The 18912-nt window shown below is 40.5% G+C and overlaps 1 protein-coding gene across 1 annotated transcript; it reads right to left on the bottom strand.

The window, feature by feature from the left end:
- Positions 1-311: 311 nt before the first annotated feature.
- Positions 312-8165, bottom strand: OOSP2 (oocyte secreted protein 2). Its single transcript, XM_060175742.1, has 5 exons — positions 8120-8165; positions 6748-6926; positions 4439-4441; positions 3641-3744; positions 312-522 (listed from the first exon to the last, which is right to left on the bottom strand). Exons 1-5 carry the CDS (start codon positions 8163-8165, stop codon positions 312-314), a joined length of 543 nt encoding a protein of 180 aa, XP_060031725.1.
- Between the last annotated feature and the right edge of the window lie 10747 nt (positions 8166-18912).

Raw genomic sequence — 18912 nt, 5'->3', positions numbered from 1 at the left:
GAACATATTTTTAGGAATTATGTTCCACGTCAAATTGATCAAGTTATTGACCTACTGACTTTTGTGAATCCTTAGTCTACAATAGAAAATTAAACTTAAATGGATATTATAAATCACCTAAAAATTGATCATGGAAAATAATAATCCACACCTTTCATGAATGAAAATATCTTTAAAAAAAAAAAAAAAACCTCTTTGTTAAATCAGTAGCACCATCAAATTGGGGTATCTAAAGCCCACTATTTTTTGTATAAAAAAAAAAAACACATTATTTTCCAACTAAGTTCACCACACCTCTCCCAGATTTCTATTTAGCCATAAGGAGCATTATTCTGACTACAAGATAACAACCCCAACTCTTCGTCTGTGGCCTTAAAATCAACCATAAAAGGACTGGGTTCCAGTTTGATTTCATCTTCTTTAGAAACTGGTAAAATCCACACTGATTTCCTAAAGGAAAAAAAATAAAATAAAACAGAGGAACAGAAAGCAGATAAGGATGACATATTTGGAAAAGTCTTTCTGAGTCTAACTTAACTTAAGCAATTTTTACCACTGTTCACTGGATGGTCATTTCCAACATGGAGGTATAGGGATTGTGACAAAGTACCATGTACGTGTTCTGTTGGCCTAATTGTCACCTTTTGTTTTTTTCCCCTAAAAATGATAAGCTGCAGACAACACCCTAATTATCAAAATACGTAGGTCATTGTATCACCATGAATCTGTGAGCCTGGAAAGAGGCTCTAGGGCAGTAAGTCAAGGATTTTCACATTCACAGTCCAGTGGAGAAACAATTGCAGAAGCTAGACCTTCCACCTTCCACACCCCCATAAAGAATTTTGGTCCACACTCCCAGAAGGATAAAGAATAAGGAAGGGATGGAGGGGATGGGAAACAGAACTCTGTTGGTGGAAACTATATGGAATTGTACCCTGCTATCTTATGATCTTGTTAATCATTAAGAAATCACTAATAATTACAAAAATGGAAGTGTGTGTGTGTGTGTTACACTAAGTGTTGGTGTCTGTTTAGGTATCAACTGCTTTCTGGTATTTTTCAACTTTAATTTTGCTTTTTAAAAAAAATGTTTAAAATGAAGATAGGGCATGATACAACATGTCAATACTTAAAAGAAAATTAAGATGAGCATCATAACTAATGGAAAAAAGAATAAAAGTGTATTCTCTAAAGTTAGACACAGATCACCAGTTCAGATGCCATCTATACAAAGTTGTTTGTTTTCAGACCTGTAAAACTTGGCTAATAATAATTTATAACCAGTGAGAAAAATTAAAGAGAAGTTTATATATACAATAAATAATAACATTTCTTCCCATTCTTCCCTCCAGTCAGTTAAAAGATAAAATCGTGGGGCATGCTGGTGGTACATCCAATTGATCACATGTGTTTCAGTGTGTGAGGAGCAGGGTTCAAGCCCCTGGTCCCCACCTGAAGAGGGGAAGATTTGCAAGCAGTGAAGCAGTGTTGCTGGTGTCTCTCCTTCTCTCTCCCCTCCCCTCTTGGTTTCCCAGTCTTTATCCAATAAATTAAATAAATTAGTAATAAAATCTAAGAAAGAGGAGAGTATCATTTGAACAAAAGGAATGGAGTTGGAGGTGATGAACCTACGTGAAGTCAGTAAAAAGTGAAGGATAACTACCAGATGGTTTGATTCATGTGTGGAATGTAGATGACTAAAGTGAATAAGCTTGGGGACAAAACGGTAATTGAACTGTTTCTTGAACTTTGAGAATTAAGAGTGGTGATGGGGCATGGGAAACATAGACCTTTGGTGAGGTTGTGGTGAATCATGCATCATGTAAGGGTGTGAAATTCTACCTTTGGAATCTTATAATTGTGTGAGAATATTTTTAAATCACTAATAAAAATAGGAAAAAGTTTTTTCCTATTTTTCAGAGCTCTAAATTATTATTTTTTTGCATTACATTTATTTATTGGATAGAGACAGCCAGAAACCAAGAGGGAAGGGGGTGGTAGAGAGGGAGAGATACCCACAGCCCTGCTTCACCACTCATGAAGCTTTCTCTCTGCAGGTGGTGACCTAGGGCTTGAACAGGCGTCCTTGCGCGCTGTAATATGTGCGCTCAACCAGGTGTGCCACCGCCTGGCCCCCAGAGCTCTGAATTCTTGATTCCCTATACCTCTCAATTGTTTTATTTTTTTTTTCTATGGTTTTCAGGCAATATCCAAACTTTGCCCTTCAGATTGACAGCACTCAATGTAAATATTTCAGTGTCTTGGCAAAAGGATTTCCGAGTTTAAACTTGGTCTCACATTTAATATGGGACTCCTTTGAGACTCCAAGTTTCCATTCCATGAAATTGCAGATCACATGCATTCAGTAATTAAGCTGATGGGACAGGGCAGTGAGTACCCTTTCTTTTAGTCAATTTCTCTATCACTATTCAAAAGTTCTTTTCTTGTACTGTCATGAATTAGTATTAGAATAAAGGACTGTTGGGGGTCGGGTGGTAGAACACCAGGTTAAGCACACATAATGCAAAGTGCAAGGACCGGCGCAAGGATCCCGGTTCCAGTCCCCAACTCCGCACCTGCAGGGCGGTCACGTTATGGGCAGGTCTACAGGTATCTATCTTTCTCTCCCCCTTTTTGTCATTCCCCTCCTTAATTTCTCTGTCCTATCCAACAACAACAATGGAAAAAAGATGGCAGCCGGGGGCAGTGGATTCATATAGTTCAGCCACCCAGCCTCAGCAATAACCCTGGAGGCAAAATAAAATAAAGTAAAATAAATTAAAATCATAAAATAAAGGAATGTTTTTTTCTCCTGACTTTTTAGTCACTTACTATCCTCACATGGAATTAAACCAGAAAGTGCTGCCAGGAACAAAGTATTATGAAGGAGAAAACAGTGATAATTATCATGCTTAACTCATATTAACCAGGGTGATTGAGTACTTAATGACTTTGCTTCAGTTACCATCAAATAACTTAGTTATATTTGTCTGTCTGTTAGAACCCTGCAAACTCATCATGCTTTGATTCTAATTTGAAAAAAAAAAAATTTTAAATAGGAAGAGCACAAGAGAGCCCTAGAGTAATTTTTATCAATGTCACTTTGGTGTTTGAAATTATGCTAATCTGTATGTAAAGAGTGAATGACAGGACAGAACCTACCCACCCAGCCACACACACACACACACACACACACACACACACACACACACACACACACACCACCGCCATCTGTGTACGAGCCCAGGAGAATTGTGTCTAAACTGGAAAAAAGCAGCTGGTGTTTTCTTATTTCTTAAAAAGAGAGAGTAAATGACAGTCTCTTAAACCTTGGCTTTTGTAGATGCAGTTGCTAAGAAAAAGCGAAATTAAAGTATTCAAAAAGAATCTATCAGGCTGGCTTGGGCGGTGGAGTAACTGGTAGAGCGCATGTGTTACAGTACTCAGCGACTCAGGTGCCCACCACCCCTGCCCCGCCCCAGCAGAGGAGGAAGTTTCACAAGTAGTAAAGCAGTGCTGCAGGTTCTATCATTCTCTCGCTCACTGTCTCCCCCTCTCCTCTCAATTTCTGTCTTTATCCAAAATGGATTAATTAAATAATCAAATATGTATTTAAAAATAAAGAATCTATTGGACTCACCTAGAAGCAAAACACACCAAGGGGGTTTTCAGAGGATTAGAATGCATATCCCTAGGTCGAAAGTATATCTCAGTGTGAAAACAGAGAAGATGTTCTGAAAAAATCTGGAAAAGCACAAAGGTTACACAGGAAGTAGTTCAAGTGATAGAGGAGTATAAACATTTGAACAGGAAGTAGTCAACATTAAAAATAAAAACACCTCAAAACTGTCTTCGGCCATTTTCAGGTACACAGGAACATCTGAAAAAAAATTCTTGTTTGTAAGAAAGAAGTTTAAGGGCTTGGAAAAAAACAAATACCTTTAAAGTTCATTGGAATGAATGAAACATGTAGAAGTCAACCTCAAGTCACTTTCATGATTCTCTAATGAGAAGGTTTTTCACGGAGTCGTTTGAGAAAGATGGTCGGAAGAATCCATTAACTGTTTAAAGCATAAGCTTTAGGAATAAGGCTAAGAATGCTCATTCTAGTTTAACATCAGGACTATGAGTCAATTCTGTCTCTCATCAAATTGCTAAAGCACCTTATTTTTAAAAATATTTTGATTTATTATTGGATAGAGAGAGAAATTCAGAGGGAGGGGGAAATAGAGAGGGAGGGAGACAGAGAGACACCTGCAGATCTGCTTCACCACTCATGAAGTTTTCCACCTACAGGTGGGGACCAGGGGTTTGAACCTGGGTCCTTGCACAATGTAATGTGTGCGGTTAGCCAGGTCCGTCACTGCCTGGCCACAGTTTGTTTCTAAATTTGACCCGTAAGTGAATTTATCTGCTGTTTGTCCTTCGTTAGACTTACCTCCTGAAAAATAAAACACAAGACAAAACTTGGATTGGGTGGGTAGTAATACACAAAAGCAAAAGAATCTGGGGAGGGAGGGTTTAGGAGAACGTGAGAAGAGCCTTGGGATACTGATATATCCATGTGACAATCAATCCTACAGTGAAATAAAATAAAAATATATTTTAAAAATTGTTAAACACCTTCTGCGCTCTAGTTTCTTCATTTCTGAAATAAAGTTAACAGTATGATGACTTGTTGACATTAATTGGTCCTAAATCATAATAGCCAAAGCCTGGAAGCAACCCAGGTATCCAACAACAGATGAGTGACTGAATAAGTTGTGGTCTATATACACAATGGAATACTATTCAGCTATTAAAAATGGTAAACTCACCTTCTTCACCTCATCTTAGATGGAGCTTGAAGGAATCATGGTAAGTGAGATAATCCAGAAACAGAAGGATAAATATGGGATGATCTCACTCACAGGCAGAAGTTGAAAAACAAGATGAGAAGGGAAAACACCAAGCAGAACTTGGACTGGAGTTGGTATATTGCACCAAAGTAAAAGACTCTGGGGGTGGAGGGGATGGTTCAGGTCCTGGAACATCAGATGCCAGGGGAGGACCTAGTGAGAGTTCTATTGTTATGTGCAAAACTGAGAAATGTTATGCATGTACAAGCTATTTTACTATGACTTTAAACATTAATCCCCCAATAAAGAAAAATTTTAAAATTGGTCTTACAGTCTGAATATTAAATGTTTAATTTTGAGGATCTGTTGTGGGACATCTGGGTTACTTCCAGGTTTGGACTATTATAACCACAGAGGAGTGGCTGAGAAAATTGGAGTCTATACATACAGTGGAATATTACTCAGCTATTAACAGTGAATTCACCTTCTTCACTTCATCTTGGATGGAGCTTGAAGGAATCATGTGATGTGAGATAAACCAGAAAGAGAATAAAGAGTATGGGATGATCCCACACATAGGTGGTGAAAGGTAAAAGCAAAAAGGAAAACACAAATCAGAATGTGGACTGGAAGGGATGTATTTCACTAAAGTAAGGGACTCTAGAGTGAGGGGCCTTAGTCCCTGGTACACGATGGTGGAAGAGAACCAGGTGAAGGGATTACAGTGTTGTGCAGAAAGCTGAGAAATATTATACACATACCGACTATTGTATTTATGTCAACTGTAAACCTATTAATTCCCCCCATAAAGAAATTTTTAAAAATTGAAGATCTGTAAAAATATCACAGGAAAACATTATAGGTAAAAATTGTGCCTCAAAAAAAAGGGAGTCAGGTGGTAGTGCAGTGGGTTAAGTGCAGGTGGCACAAAGCGCAAGGACTGGCTTAAGGATCCCGGTTCAAACCCCCAGTTCCCCACATGCAGGGGAGTCACTTCACAAGCAGTGAAGCAGGTCTGTAGGTGTCTGTCTTTCTTTCCCCCCGTCTTCCCCTCCTCTTCATTTCTCTCTGTCTTATCCAACAATGACGACATCAATAACAATAATAATAATTACTGTCGGGCCTTAAAGCCAGCACCCCTTCTCTGTTCCATGCTTGATTGCTTGATGCTGTGGTCTATTTACATAATCATTGTTTTGTTTGAGACCCACCCTGCCTGCAGGGTATTGGTTAGAAGCTTCGCAACAGCTGCTATGGAAGCTTGATACCTTCATGCTCTTTTCTTCACCCCCTTTCCTAGCCATTTCCTTTTCCAATTTGCCACTTCCGGTTTCTAAGATATAAAGGCATTGTCTCTGATCAATAAAGGCATTGCATTGCGTTCCCGCTCTGCCATGAGTTCCTCATGTCTCTCTCTCTGGTGATGCTAGCCCAGCAAACTACAACAATGAAACAACAAGGGCAACAAAAGGGAATTAATAAATAAATATTTTTAAAAACTGAGTATACACACATATAGTGTAAATACATCTTTATGGAGCATGGGCAGACTCAAAATGAGCTGAATTGGAATGTAGACAGTAGTGAGTAATGTGTGGAATTTAACACCACCCGTGAAGTTCTAGTAAAAATATGGTAGCAAACCAGCTACTACTCTACACATCTGTGCTCTGTAGTCCTGGACACACAGATAGCCCAATAGTAAATGAAACGGTTTTGTCATTTACACATAAATTACTATAACATGAACTAAAATGTGTTTTTTTAAGAAAAATAGGATGATGGTCCTAGCACCAGGCATAAAGATCTAGGGAAAAAAAAAAGGATTGACAAGTTATTTTTATTTTTGATTCGTGATTTAATACTGATTCATGAAATTGTAAGATAACAGGGGTACACTCTTTCTCACCTCTGTCCTGATGCCACATTCAGAAGTTAGGTATACAAAGTCATACTCATATGTATGTAATGAAGTCGGGGGGCAGCTCCAGCCCAGAGATAATTCATCATGAAATATGTGTCGATTTTCGGTGCTTGACGTTGCACTAACTGTGACCTTCAACCAATCCATAGAACACATGATTGTCACTGCAGAAAGAACATGTCAGGTACAGGTTTCAGTGCATCTTGAACCACAGAAGAGAAAAAAAAAATGGGGGCTGGCAGTGGTGTGCTGGGTTGATTAAGCTCCTGGTTCAAGACCTAGGCCTTCCTACCTGCAGGAAGGGTCGTCGCTTCACAAGTGGTGAAACAGGTCTGCAGGTGTCTATCCTTCTCTTCCTCTCCTCTCTCGATTTTTCTCTGTCCTATATAATAACAACAAGGGTAACAAAAATGGGAAAAGTGGTCTCCAGGAGCAGTGGATTCGTGGTGCAGACACCAAGCCCTGGTGATGACCCTGGAGGAAAAAAAAAAAAAAAAGCAGAAACCATAGGGATTGAGTAGTGTGTGATGATCATTAGTTGTCTCTGATAACAAGGCTGCAAGGAGTTGAGTAAATTGCTAATGACTGCTAAATCCAGAGTCTTAAAGGTTGTCTTAAGAGGAAAAGGTCAGAGACCAGACAGATGATGAAGAAGCAATGTTTCCTTCCTAATGCAACTGACATGCTTCTCACTGATGTTTCTTGTTACTTATCTAAGAAATCATGTTCGTATATTAACTTATCCTATGGTATTGTCAATATTTTTATCTTATAAATAAATTTTTAAAAAGGAGGAGTATAGGGGGTCAGGCGGTAGCGCAGCGGGTTAAGCGCACGTGGCGCAAAGCACAAGGACTGGTGTAAAGATCCTGGTTCAAGCCCCGGCTCCCCTCCTGCAGGGGAGTTGCTTCACAGGTGGTGAAGCAGGTCTGCAGGTGTCTTTCTCTTTCTCCCCCTCTGTCTTCCCCTCCTCCATTTCTCTCCGTCCTATCCAACAATGAACGACATCAACAATAACCACAACAAGGCTATAACAGCAAGGGCAATAAAAGGTGGGGAAAAAATGACCTCTAGGAGCAGTGGATTTATGGTGCAGGCACTGAGCCCCAGCAATAACCCTGGAGGGGAAGAAGAAAAAAAAAAGGAGGAGGAGAATAAAAAAAATTAGAACTCTGGAAGTATGGGGCTCAGTGTGCCATGGCCAGTGCATATCCATGGGTGTGAAACTCTGCTCCTAAAATCCTGTTTTTATTTTTTGGTGATAGGTGGGGAGGTTGAGAGGCAGAGAGTGAAAGAGACTGCAACACTGAGGCTTCCTTCAGAGTGGTGAGGGCTGATATGAACCTGGGTTGCACACCTGACAAACTGGCACGCTGTCCAAGTTGTTTTATCTTGCCAGCCATCGTCCCTAAAGTCTTAAAGCACTCTGAACTCAGATGAAGTCCATCTACATCACGTAATTAAAATAAAACAAGTGCCAGGGAGATTTAACTGTTTCGGCATGCCAGACTTTCATGTTTGAGGCCTGAGAGGTTGTAGGTTCAATCCCTGGCTTCATCATGTGCCAGAACCGAGCATGTGGTGCCCTGGTTTATGTACTTCTGTCTCTGATGAAAATATTTTCTTCAAAAATAATAAAATAAAAAAATGAGGTGGAATGTTGTATTAGTCACAACTCACATACATGGTTGACTACAACCTTCTACTCTTTCATGGAGTGACTTAGTCAACTCTCCTTCCATGGCAGCTACAGAAAGGTCAAGAATTAGAGGTTGATTTTTTTTTCCCACAGCAAGAGCTCATTACATTATTGCTCTGTGGAATCATCTTTCTCATCTTAGGAATTGACAGCACGTGGCTGTTGGTGGGGGGAGAACATTAATCAGTGACTTTATTTTAAAAAAAAAAGGAATGTCAGGGCTGGGCAGTGGCACATCTGGTTAAGTGCACATGTTACTAAGCTCAAGGACCTCGGTTCAAGCCCCCAGCCCCCACCTGCAGTGGGGAAGCTTCATGAGTAGTGAAGCAGGGCTGCAGGTGTCTATCTCTGTCTCCCCTTCTCTGTCTCCCCTTCTCTGTCTCCCCTTCTCTGTCTCCCCTTCTCTGTCTCCCCTTCTCTGTCTCCCCTTCCTCACTCTATTTCTGTTTCTATCTAATCAAACAAACAGTTTTTTAAATGAATTTCTGGGGGCCAGGTGGTGGCACACCAGGTTGAATGTACATGTCTTAATACACCAGGATCCAGGTTCAAGCCCCCCATCTGCTACCTGCAAGGGAAAGCTTTGTGAGCAATGAAGCAGGTCTGCAGGTGTCTCTTGGCTTCTCTCCCTCACTGTCTCCCCCTACCCTTTTGATTTCTGGATGTCTGTATCCAATAAATAAAGATAATAAAAAACAAAAGATTATTGTTAAACAATGAATATCTGGAAATAACTTACCCAGTATAGCGGGCATCTTACCATGTAGGAGGCCCTGGGTTTTAGCTCTGGAACTGCATGGAAGCATTATGGATGGTGCCAGGGGAGCTTCAGGGGTGGTAGAGTGGTGTTTTTCTCCTTTCTTTCTCAAAAAAAAGTGAAAAACTGGACAGAAGGCTACTCGGCAGTACCACACATGTGTGGCATCCTTAGTGTATTGCCAAAGCATTGAACTCACTAGCATGAGGTCCTGAGTTTGATCCTCAACACCGCATTTGCCAAAGTGGTGCTCAAATTCTCTCTCTCTCTGTTTCTTAAATTGTCTTTATTTAATGGATAGAGACATACAGACCTTGAGAGGGAAGGGGGCAATAGGGAGAGAGACAGACACCTGCAGCCCTGCCTTACCACTTGCAAAGCTTTCCACCTTCAGGTAGGGACTAGGGGGTTTGAAACCAGGTCCTTGTGCATTTTAACATCAACCAGGTGTGCCATCACCCAGCCTCCCCCTTTCCTAACAAGCGAATATGGTAAAAAATTAATAGAACCAAACGAACATCAACTTTCAATATGTTACTAACTTTGAATCTTCACAGATAACCCTAATGAGAGTGAACAAGCCAATCATGTCACCCATCCACTATCCTCGGTGCTCTCCGGCTGATATTTGCTTAGATATACGTTGCATATCAAAAGCAAAGTGGTCACACCATACAGTAACTCCGTGTGGGTTGTGAAGTCAGATTACATGACGAACAGGTCATAAAACATGGGCTAGGAAAGCTTCCAGGGAGTCGGGCAGTAGTGCAGCAGGTTAAGCACACGTGGCACCAAGCGCAAGGATCCCAGTTGTAGCCTCGGGCTCCCCACCTGCAGGGGAGTCGCTTCACAAGCAGTGAAGCAGGTCTGCAGGTGTCTATCTTTCTCTCCCCTTCTCAGTCTCTCTGTCTTCCCCTCCTCTCTCCATTTCTCTCTGTCCTATCTAGCAACGATGACATCAATAACAACAATAACTACAACAGTAAAAAAAGGCAAGGACAACAAAAGGGAAAATAAATAAATAAAATTTTAAAAAAAGGAAAGCTTCCAAACTGGTAAATAGAGTTTAGACAATATTCGGAAGTTTCTTAAACACTTTGGAGTAGTTGCATATTGACAGCAAGAAAAAATATATACATATAATGAACGAGCAAGGAAAACTTGAACATTATTTCAGCTTGGAAAATTCTCAGTCTTTACCAATAACTGATCCTAAAAAAAGGCAAGAAAATGCAAGGAGTTAAGGTGTGGAAAGACAGGATTGGAGAAGTCGAGTTCTATAGGCTGGGCAGCAGGGCAGCAGTGCACCTGGTTAAGTGGACACAGCACTACACTCAAGGATTAGAGTTTGGGCACCTGCTCCCGACCTGCAAGGTGGGAAGGACACTTCATGAGTGGTGAAGCAGATCTGTAGGTGTCTATCTTCCTCTCTTCTTCATCTCTTCCTCCCCTCTGAATTTCTCTGTTCTATCAAATAAAAATGGGGGGGGCAGGGAATGGCCTCAGGGAGTGGTGGATTCATAGTGCTGGCACTGAGCCCCACCAGTAACCCTGGAGGACAAAAAATAATAAGTATTCTACATCTGCAAAAGTAAGGTGTGAGTCCCACAGGCCTCCACGTGTTTGAGATATTGTTCTAACATCACCTAAGTGAGATTACCAGGAACTCCCTCCAGCAGCTGAAATCAGAGATTCAAAATGACAAGTCGGTGTGGATATGCAACAAATAGTTCTGAATTCACTTCTGCGCATACTAGAATCAAATTCTAGTTGGCTATTCTAAAGCGTGTGCCAAACAGCTAACAATCATTTAAGGAAATATTTAAGGAATACAGCACTTCACTAATTTTAGGGATGCAGTAACTTTGTTGGCTCCAGGCATCACGTACCATAGACAGACCTGAAAGTTTACCTGGCCCATCACAGACAGCCAGCATTCCTTCTGGACTCAAAGGGCACTGTCCTTGCTCTAAAAGTGCTGCATTGAAATTATTGAAAAGTTGCTAATGAACATGCAGAAATCAGGGGATTCTGAGAGTGTCATCTAAGGTAAAGCAGAAATCAGGGGATTCTGAGAGTGTCATCTAAGGTAAAGCAGAAATCAGGGGATTCTGAGATAGTCATCTAAGGTAAAATGGAAAGGTCAGAAACCAGGTGTTTTGTGCTCATCAAGAGTTTACAGGTCAAAAATCACTACAAAAAAATTAAAGAAATACAAGGTCAACTACTACGTAAGAAATTCACATGTCAACTCCACAGAGAGGATCCTATTTCAGACAGGAAGAAGCACAACTGTCTCAGCAACTTAAAAATAAAGAATTCAACAAATATATTGAAAGGTTGCCTTCAAGTAGCTATTATTAAAGTCTTGAAATTGAGAATCCTCAGCTCTCTCTCTCTCTCTTCCTCCCTCTCTCTCTTCCTCCCTCTCTCTCTCTTCCTCCCTCTCTCTCTCTTCCTCCCTCTCTCTCTCTTCCTCCCTCTCTCTCTCTTCCTCCCTCTCTCTCTCTTCCTCCCTCTCTCTCTCTTCCTCCCTCTCTCTCTCTTCCTCCCTCTCTCTCTCTTCCTCCCTCTCTCTCTCTTCCTCCCTCTCTCTCTCTTCCTCCCTCTCTCTCTCTTCCTCCCTCTCTCTCTCTTCCTCCCTCTCTCTCTCTTCCTCCCTCTCTCTCTCTTCCTCCCTCTCTCTCTCTTCCTCCCTCTCTCTCTCTTCCTCCCTCTCTCTCTCTTCCTCCCTCTCTCTCTCTTCCTCCCTCTCTCTCTCTTCCTCCCTCTCTCTCTCTTCCTCCCTCTCTCTCTCTTCCTCCCTCTCTCTCTCTTCCTCCCTCTCTCTCTCTTCCTCCCTCTCTCTCTCTTCCTCCCTCTCTCTCTCTTCCTCCCTCTCTCTCTTCCTCCCTCTCTCTCTTCCTCCCTCTCTCTCTTCCTCCCTCTCTCTCTCTCTCTCACACACACACACACACGGAGAGATGCTATTCCAGATAAAATATAGAAAAGAAATATCATAATCAACTTATAGATACCTCAGATAGTTATTTATCCTATGACTTTTCAGAATTAACAAAATCTGACATGACTAAAGGTCAGGCAGTATTTTCAAAAGGAAGAAAGAAAAGGATCTTCTGCAAAGAGAAATATGACAAGTCCAGAAGTACAATGCAACCAACTACTTCTATACAATATAGAATCAATTATTGATCTTAGGAAGCAAGTTCAGAAAGGTAGATTAACATGTAGAACTGAAGTTTATATCTGAGAAACCTCTGCAAGTGAGAATCATAGAGAAACAAGACCAGAATTAAGGATAAAAAAACATCCCAGCCTTTAAGGCAGCAAAAGAAAAGGTGTCTATCCTATATTGACTCAAGTCTAGTTGGCCAGAAAACCTTCATCTTCCTGCAGATTTCAAGCCCTGCTCTCTGCCTGCATGGAAAACAATCACTGTGAGCAACCCCTCCGAGGAAGCATCCTCTAAAACCATTCCTTTACCAAAGATAGGCTCAGTGCAAGGCCAAGTCAAGGCCACAAGGAGCATCAAGATCTCTAAAGCCACAGAGACCTTCATCAGGGCAGACCACCAGTATCTCAGGAAACAGGAAGTGTTAACTGCCCTCAGTGACTTTATATGGTATCCCCTGCTCAGCTGCCTTCATTTGGGGCTAGATGGCTGAGTGTTCTTCCAATAGACTCTTAATACTGAAAGGCTGAGGCTCTTGATTTCCCAAACACCGGAGCTCAAAGAGGCAACACGGGCAACAAAAGCTGGTTGACAGCCATGTCTACATGAGGTCTGTTGAAATGGTCTGGAAGACTGGCAGGGCACCTAACACAGCAAATGAATGCCAAGTCCTAGGGGATTGTTTTCACTAGGTCATTTTCAGGAATCAGATGTTTCCGTCTGAGATGCTAAATAGCCTTAATAATATCCATTTGAAATTGAGAGACTCTGATGTCTTTATTTGAGTGGAATTGGCTGGAAGAACTGACAGAGAGATGAGGAAGTGACTTGATCAGGAACATAAATTCCCTAGGAGGAGACTGAGCCAAAGGAAAGTCAACTTCTTAGCAACGAGAAAATCCACAAGTCCATCTCTGTTGATTCTTCTATAAATTAATATTCAGATGCTCCAGTAAGTCAAGCCTTATAATTTCTTGCTTATAACAACAAAGAACACACATGTTCATATATATATATATATATGTTTGTGTGTATATATATATGTATATATATACATATATATATATATATATATATATATATATATAGAAAGAGAAATATTCCCAACAGAATTACCATACTTACTTATATAGCCAGTACCCTCTCATTACTAATTCTGGTAATTTGTTTTATTTTTGTTAAAGATCTATCAATTTCACTGGCTGATCTCTCTCTATTTAATCAGCTTTTGTTACAAAAGCTTTCTTTTTCATTAATTTTCCATGTTTAATGTCTTCCATTGTTTCCTTTCAGCTCGGCTTCCTTTTCTTTTTTTTTTTCTAGTTTGAGATAGAAAGAATATTATATTTAGAAATTCATAATTTCTTACTTATTAATATAAGACTTTAATAAAACTAATTTCCACCTAAGTTTTACTTTAGCAGAAGTTCACAAGTTTAGTAGGTTGTGCTATTACCTCCATTAGTTCAAACTATTTTTTAATTTATTTCTTATTTCTAAGTATGAATTTTTCCATAGATAGAGAAATGTGGAGAGAGGTAGGAATGTTTTTCCCCAAATCCAGATTAAAACATAACTATATGTTTTTGTTTATTAATGTGAATATTTTAGAGAAAAGCCAGAAGTTGGAATATTCTCCTTTATCCCAAGTCCTGAGGCAAAAAGAATCTTACTTATTTTTCTCTCTCTGCCTCATCAAGGTAACAGAGAGGACAGATGCACAGTGACAAAATAAAACAAGACTACTTTTTCACAGGATACTATGAGCAAGAACTAGAAAAGTTTTGTACTAAGAGTAAAGGCTGGTGTGGGAAATCTTTGAATTGTTTAAGTGACTGCAGAGAGCAGTTCTCTCTTTTACACACATTGTGAAAGAAAAAAAGAGAGCAAGATGTGGCAAGGGGAGTAGATTTCACTGTGAGACACCAGCAGTTGCGAAAGATGTTGGATCAAACTTTAGTGATCTGGCTCTACGGGGATGTGCTAGTCTTTGGGAGCGTCCGGAAATTTCAGGTAGTAACAGCTTTATTTTGACTTGGCATATAGGACTTAAAAGTTTAAATATCACTTTAGAGATGTTCACTACCCAGAATGGGGGGTGGATATTTAAAGAGGTAACACATCACATCACTATCTATGTTTGGCCAATTGAACAAGAGTTCTACTGAAATGAGCTTTTGGACTGTGGTAAATATCCACTTCCTGTGTCAGAGAGAGGAGAGAAATTGTTGATTTCTGTATTGTTGCTGCGATGGTTCATGACTCGCTGCTCCTTCAGAATGGGGAAAGAAAGGAGGGAGAAAACAGTTCATTGGTGCTCATGTAATTCTTACACAACTTGTTCAAATAACTCCCGGTGCTCAACTAAAAGTGAATTTGTTCTCTCAAATGTAATCTATAACATTAAACAGTGTCTGAAGTGATTAACATCAATATCTGCCCTAGGTCACTTCTTTTCTGAGATAATGACATCAAGTCTTTTTTTTTTCTTCTTTTGCCTCCAGGGTTATCGCTGGGGCTAGGTGCCTGCACCATGAATCCACTGCTCCTGGAGGCCATTTTTTCCCCCTTTTGTTGACCTTGTTGTTTTTATCATTGTGGTTATTATTGTTGTTGTCATTGAGGATGTTGTTGGACAGGATAGAGAGAAATGGAGAGAGGAGGGGAAGACAGAAAAGGGGAGAGTAAGATAGACACCTGCAGACCTGCTTCACCACTTGTGAAGTAACTCTCCTGCAGGTGCAGAACAGGGGGCTGGAAACCCGATCCTTATGCCAGTCCTTGCACTTCATGCCATGTGCACTTAATCCGCTGCGCTACCACTCGACCCCTGTGACATCAAGTCTTTATAACATACATTTCAACTTTGATTTTTTTTTTTTTTACCATTATTATGACTCTACCACTCCAGGCCAATTCTTATAGACAGAAAGAGTGAGCGAAGGGGAAAGATATAAGCACGGAATCTTCCCCTGGTACAGTGGGAAACAGATCCTCACTTGAGTTACTTATATGGCAAACCAGGAATACTTCTAGTAATATTTTGTTGTTTTTTTATTACTTTATTTATTAGTGGGGGGGTGGAGGAGGGAAACCAAGAAAGAGAAAGAACCAGAGTATCACTCTGGCACATGTGATGTGAGAGGATACACTTGGGATCTCATCCTTGAAAGTCCAACACTTTATCCACTATATGACCTCCTTATTCACTCAACTTTCATTGAACTGGTTATAAGTTCCCAAGAACAAAACTCATTTATTTACTGGCATTAGCTTCACAACCAGTCACTGTCTATATGCACATGTATTCTCTCTTTCTTTTAAAATATGGATCTGTGGGCTGGAGAGACATAATAATGGTTACGCAAAACCCATTCCAGTCTGAGGCTCTGAGGTCCCGGGTTCAATCCCCAGCATAAGCCAGAACTGAGCAGTGTCTGGTCTCTTACTCTGCCTTGGTGTCTTTCCCTCTGTATATACTCTGTCTCATTAGAATAAAATAATTAAATTCTTAAAAAATATTTATTTTATTTATTCCCTTTTGTTGCCCTTGTTTTTATTGTTGTCATTGTTGTTGGATAGGACAGAGAGAAATGGAGAGAGGAGGGGAAGACAGACAGGGAGAGAGAAAGATAGACACCTGCAGACCTGCTTCACTGCTTGTGAAATGACTCCCCTGCAGTTGGGGAGCCAGGACTCTAACTGGGATCCTTATAATAGTCCTTGCGCTTTGTGCCACCTGCACTTAACCCGCTGCGCTACAGCCTGACGCCCAATTAAAAATATTTTTAAAAGTATGGATTGGTACTGAATTTATGAAGGAGGCCTTAATTGTAGAAAAGGTACTAATTAAATGCAACACATTTCTGAGTTTTCAAGCTCAACTGACTGATCGTACCACTTCTATTAAGATATGTGTCTGGAGGTCAGGCGGTAGTAAGCGGTTAAGCGCACGTGTCACAAAGCACAAGGACTGTTGCAAAGATACCGGTTCGAGCCCTGGCTCCCCAACTGCAGGGGAGTCGTTTCACAAGCAGTGAAGCAGATCTGCAGGTGTCTATCTTTCTCTCCCCCGTCTGTCTTCCCCCTCCTCTCTCCATTTCTCTCTGTCCTGTCCAACAACAACAATAGAAACAAGGGCAACAAAAGGGAATAAATAAAATAAATATTTTTTTTAATTTTTAATTATTTTATTTTAATGAGAAAGAGTACATACAGAGGGAAAGATACCGAGAGAGTAAGAGACCAGACACTGCTCAGTTCTGGCTTATGCTGGGGATTGAACCTGGGACCTCAGAGCCTCAGATTGGAATGAGTTATGCATAACCATTGTGCAAACCAGAAGCAATTACAGAAGCCAGATCTCTCACCTTCTGCACCCCATCAAGAATTTTGGTCCCTATTCCCAGGGTAATATAGAGTAATGAAGCTCCCAGTGGAGGGTTGGGACACATTGTACATATTTTAAGGAGGTGAGAGAAGTAGAAGAGCAGAATAACAACAACATTTGTATTTCTTAGAAAAGATCCTATTAATAGTTTCTGGCATAGGAACTGTCCTGCAACTGAGTCTATACTGAATTATCAAGGAGATGGATCTGGTTTCAGCAGAGCTGAGTAACTGAAATGAGTGCATTTCAGTTATTGTGGGTGTGATCTTTGGCTGACTTTTTTTTACAACTTTATTGCAGAGAGTGATATCAGAGGAGAATCTCAAACAAGAGATACCATCACATAGATGATAATGTTAAAAAATAAAATAAAATAAGGGGTTGGTAACCTGTCTATGAAATGGGCCACAGAGCAAATAATTTTAGTCTCTGAAAAGAAAACTGTAAGAAACTCTTCTGCTGAAAATCATCATAGACAATATCCAAAGGCACTGAGATGTGCCACTGCCACCATTTGCAAATGCAAGATACCTGGCTGCATTTGATCCCAAAGCTAGCTAGTTGTGGAGATCAGTGTAAATTATGACTTTTAAAGAATAAATATCATGCTCTCAAACATGAAAGCAGAAAATACAGAGATATTTATTTTTTATTTCTTTTTAAAATATTTTTATTATCTTTATTAAGTTATTGGATAAAAACAGCCAGGAATCGAAGGGGGAGATAGGGAGGGAGATAGACAGAGAGACACCTGCAGCCCCCTGCTTCACCACTCACAAAGCTCTCCCCCTACTGGTGGGGAACAGAGGCTTGAACCTGTGTCCTTGCACATTGTAATGTATGCTCAACCAGGTGTGCCATGACCTAGCCCCACACAGAAATATTTCTAAAGACAAACAGTGATTTTTGCCTGCTGATATCTCATTTGAATGTCAGGTTACTGGGTAATGCAAAGCAGTGGGCATGCATCTAACCCTACATGGCAATTTTTAAGTAACTAAATCCTAGAATTGCAAAGGCATTCAGTGGCATCCAGATTGGCTCAATTTGTCCTTTCAGTGAGATATAATCAATATTTCATATCACTCATCTTTAAGTACCTTTTTTTAAAATAAAAAGTCATCTTTTTAACATTTTATTTTATTTTTGAGACAGATGCAGAGGGAGAGAGAGACAGAAACACCACAGCACTGCTCATCTGAGGCTTATGGTGGTATGGGGGATTGAACCTGGGACTTTGGAGCCTCAGGCATGAGAGTCTGTTTTCATAATCATTATGCTATCTCCCCCGCCCCTTAAGTACCTTTTAATGTCTGAAGAGATGTGGTATTTGAGTGCTTTTCAATAACTCAGATTGCCCGAGTTCAAATACTGTCATTTTTTAAATGAAGAAGATATTCATTAGGATATTTTATAAAGTTAATGACCCACAGAATTATCCTCTAAGTTCACTATTGTTAATTTTTTTGTCAGTTTCTTTTTTCTTTTGTTTATTGAGAGAGGGCTAATGGATTACAGAACAGCTGTTGACACATACGTACAATATCTCCCTGTGGCAGAAGCACTCTCACCCCCAACTTAAGTCTTTTGTCACCATCCTGCACCAGCTCCCTGAATATCGCCCCTACCCCCACCTAGCCCCCTCACTCCCCCTTTCCCAGAATCCTTTGCTTTGGTGTGGCTTATTGCATCAAATACTATCTTGCACAACTACCGTCTGTGTGACAGGAAAGACTAAGTAAACTAAGACTTTTCAATCCATAAAATGTTCATATTAAGAATCTACAGGCTGGGGAGGGGGAGTGGTGGTGGTGCACCTGAATGAGCTCACAACCAGCGCAAAAACGTAGGTTCCAGCCCCCAGTCCCCACCTGCTTTGTAAGTGGTGATGCAGGGGTGCAGGTGTCTCTCTCTGTGTCTCTCCCTCTCTATCACCCCCTTTCCTCTTGATTTCTGGCTGTCTCTATCCAATAAATAGATAATTTTTAAAAAATAATAGACTGTCTTTCTTTAAAAAAAAGATCTTCAGGATGGGACCAGGTAGTGGTGCACACATTATGGGGCTCACCACCACCACCACCACCACCACCCACCTGGGTTCCTCCTTTCCATCATTCTTTCCCCTTCCCTAT

Source organism: Erinaceus europaeus, chromosome 17 (assembly GCF_950295315.1).
Source record: "Erinaceus europaeus chromosome 17, mEriEur2.1, whole genome shotgun sequence".
NCBI lineage: Eukaryota > Metazoa > Chordata > Mammalia > Eulipotyphla > Erinaceidae > Erinaceus > Erinaceus europaeus.
The sequence above is the reverse complement of the archived record's forward strand: the minus strand, read 5'-3'. Positions and strand labels throughout refer to the sequence as shown.

Bases quoted from the DNA above. Each gene is read 5' to 3' on its own strand.
- OOSP2 (XM_060175742.1), bottom strand. From the start codon at position 8,165: ATGGCTGGCAAGATAAAACAACTTGGACAGCGTGCCAGTTTGTCAG. The intron at 6,927-8,119 runs GTGTGCAACCCA...TTCTTTCTGCAG, and splicing joins ACAGCGTGCCAGTTTGTCAG to TGACAATCATGTGTTCTATG. The intron at 523-3,640 runs GTGAGTCCAATA...AGTTAGACTCAG, and splicing joins TTGGTGTGTTTTGCTTCTAG to AAAGACTTTTCCAAATATGT.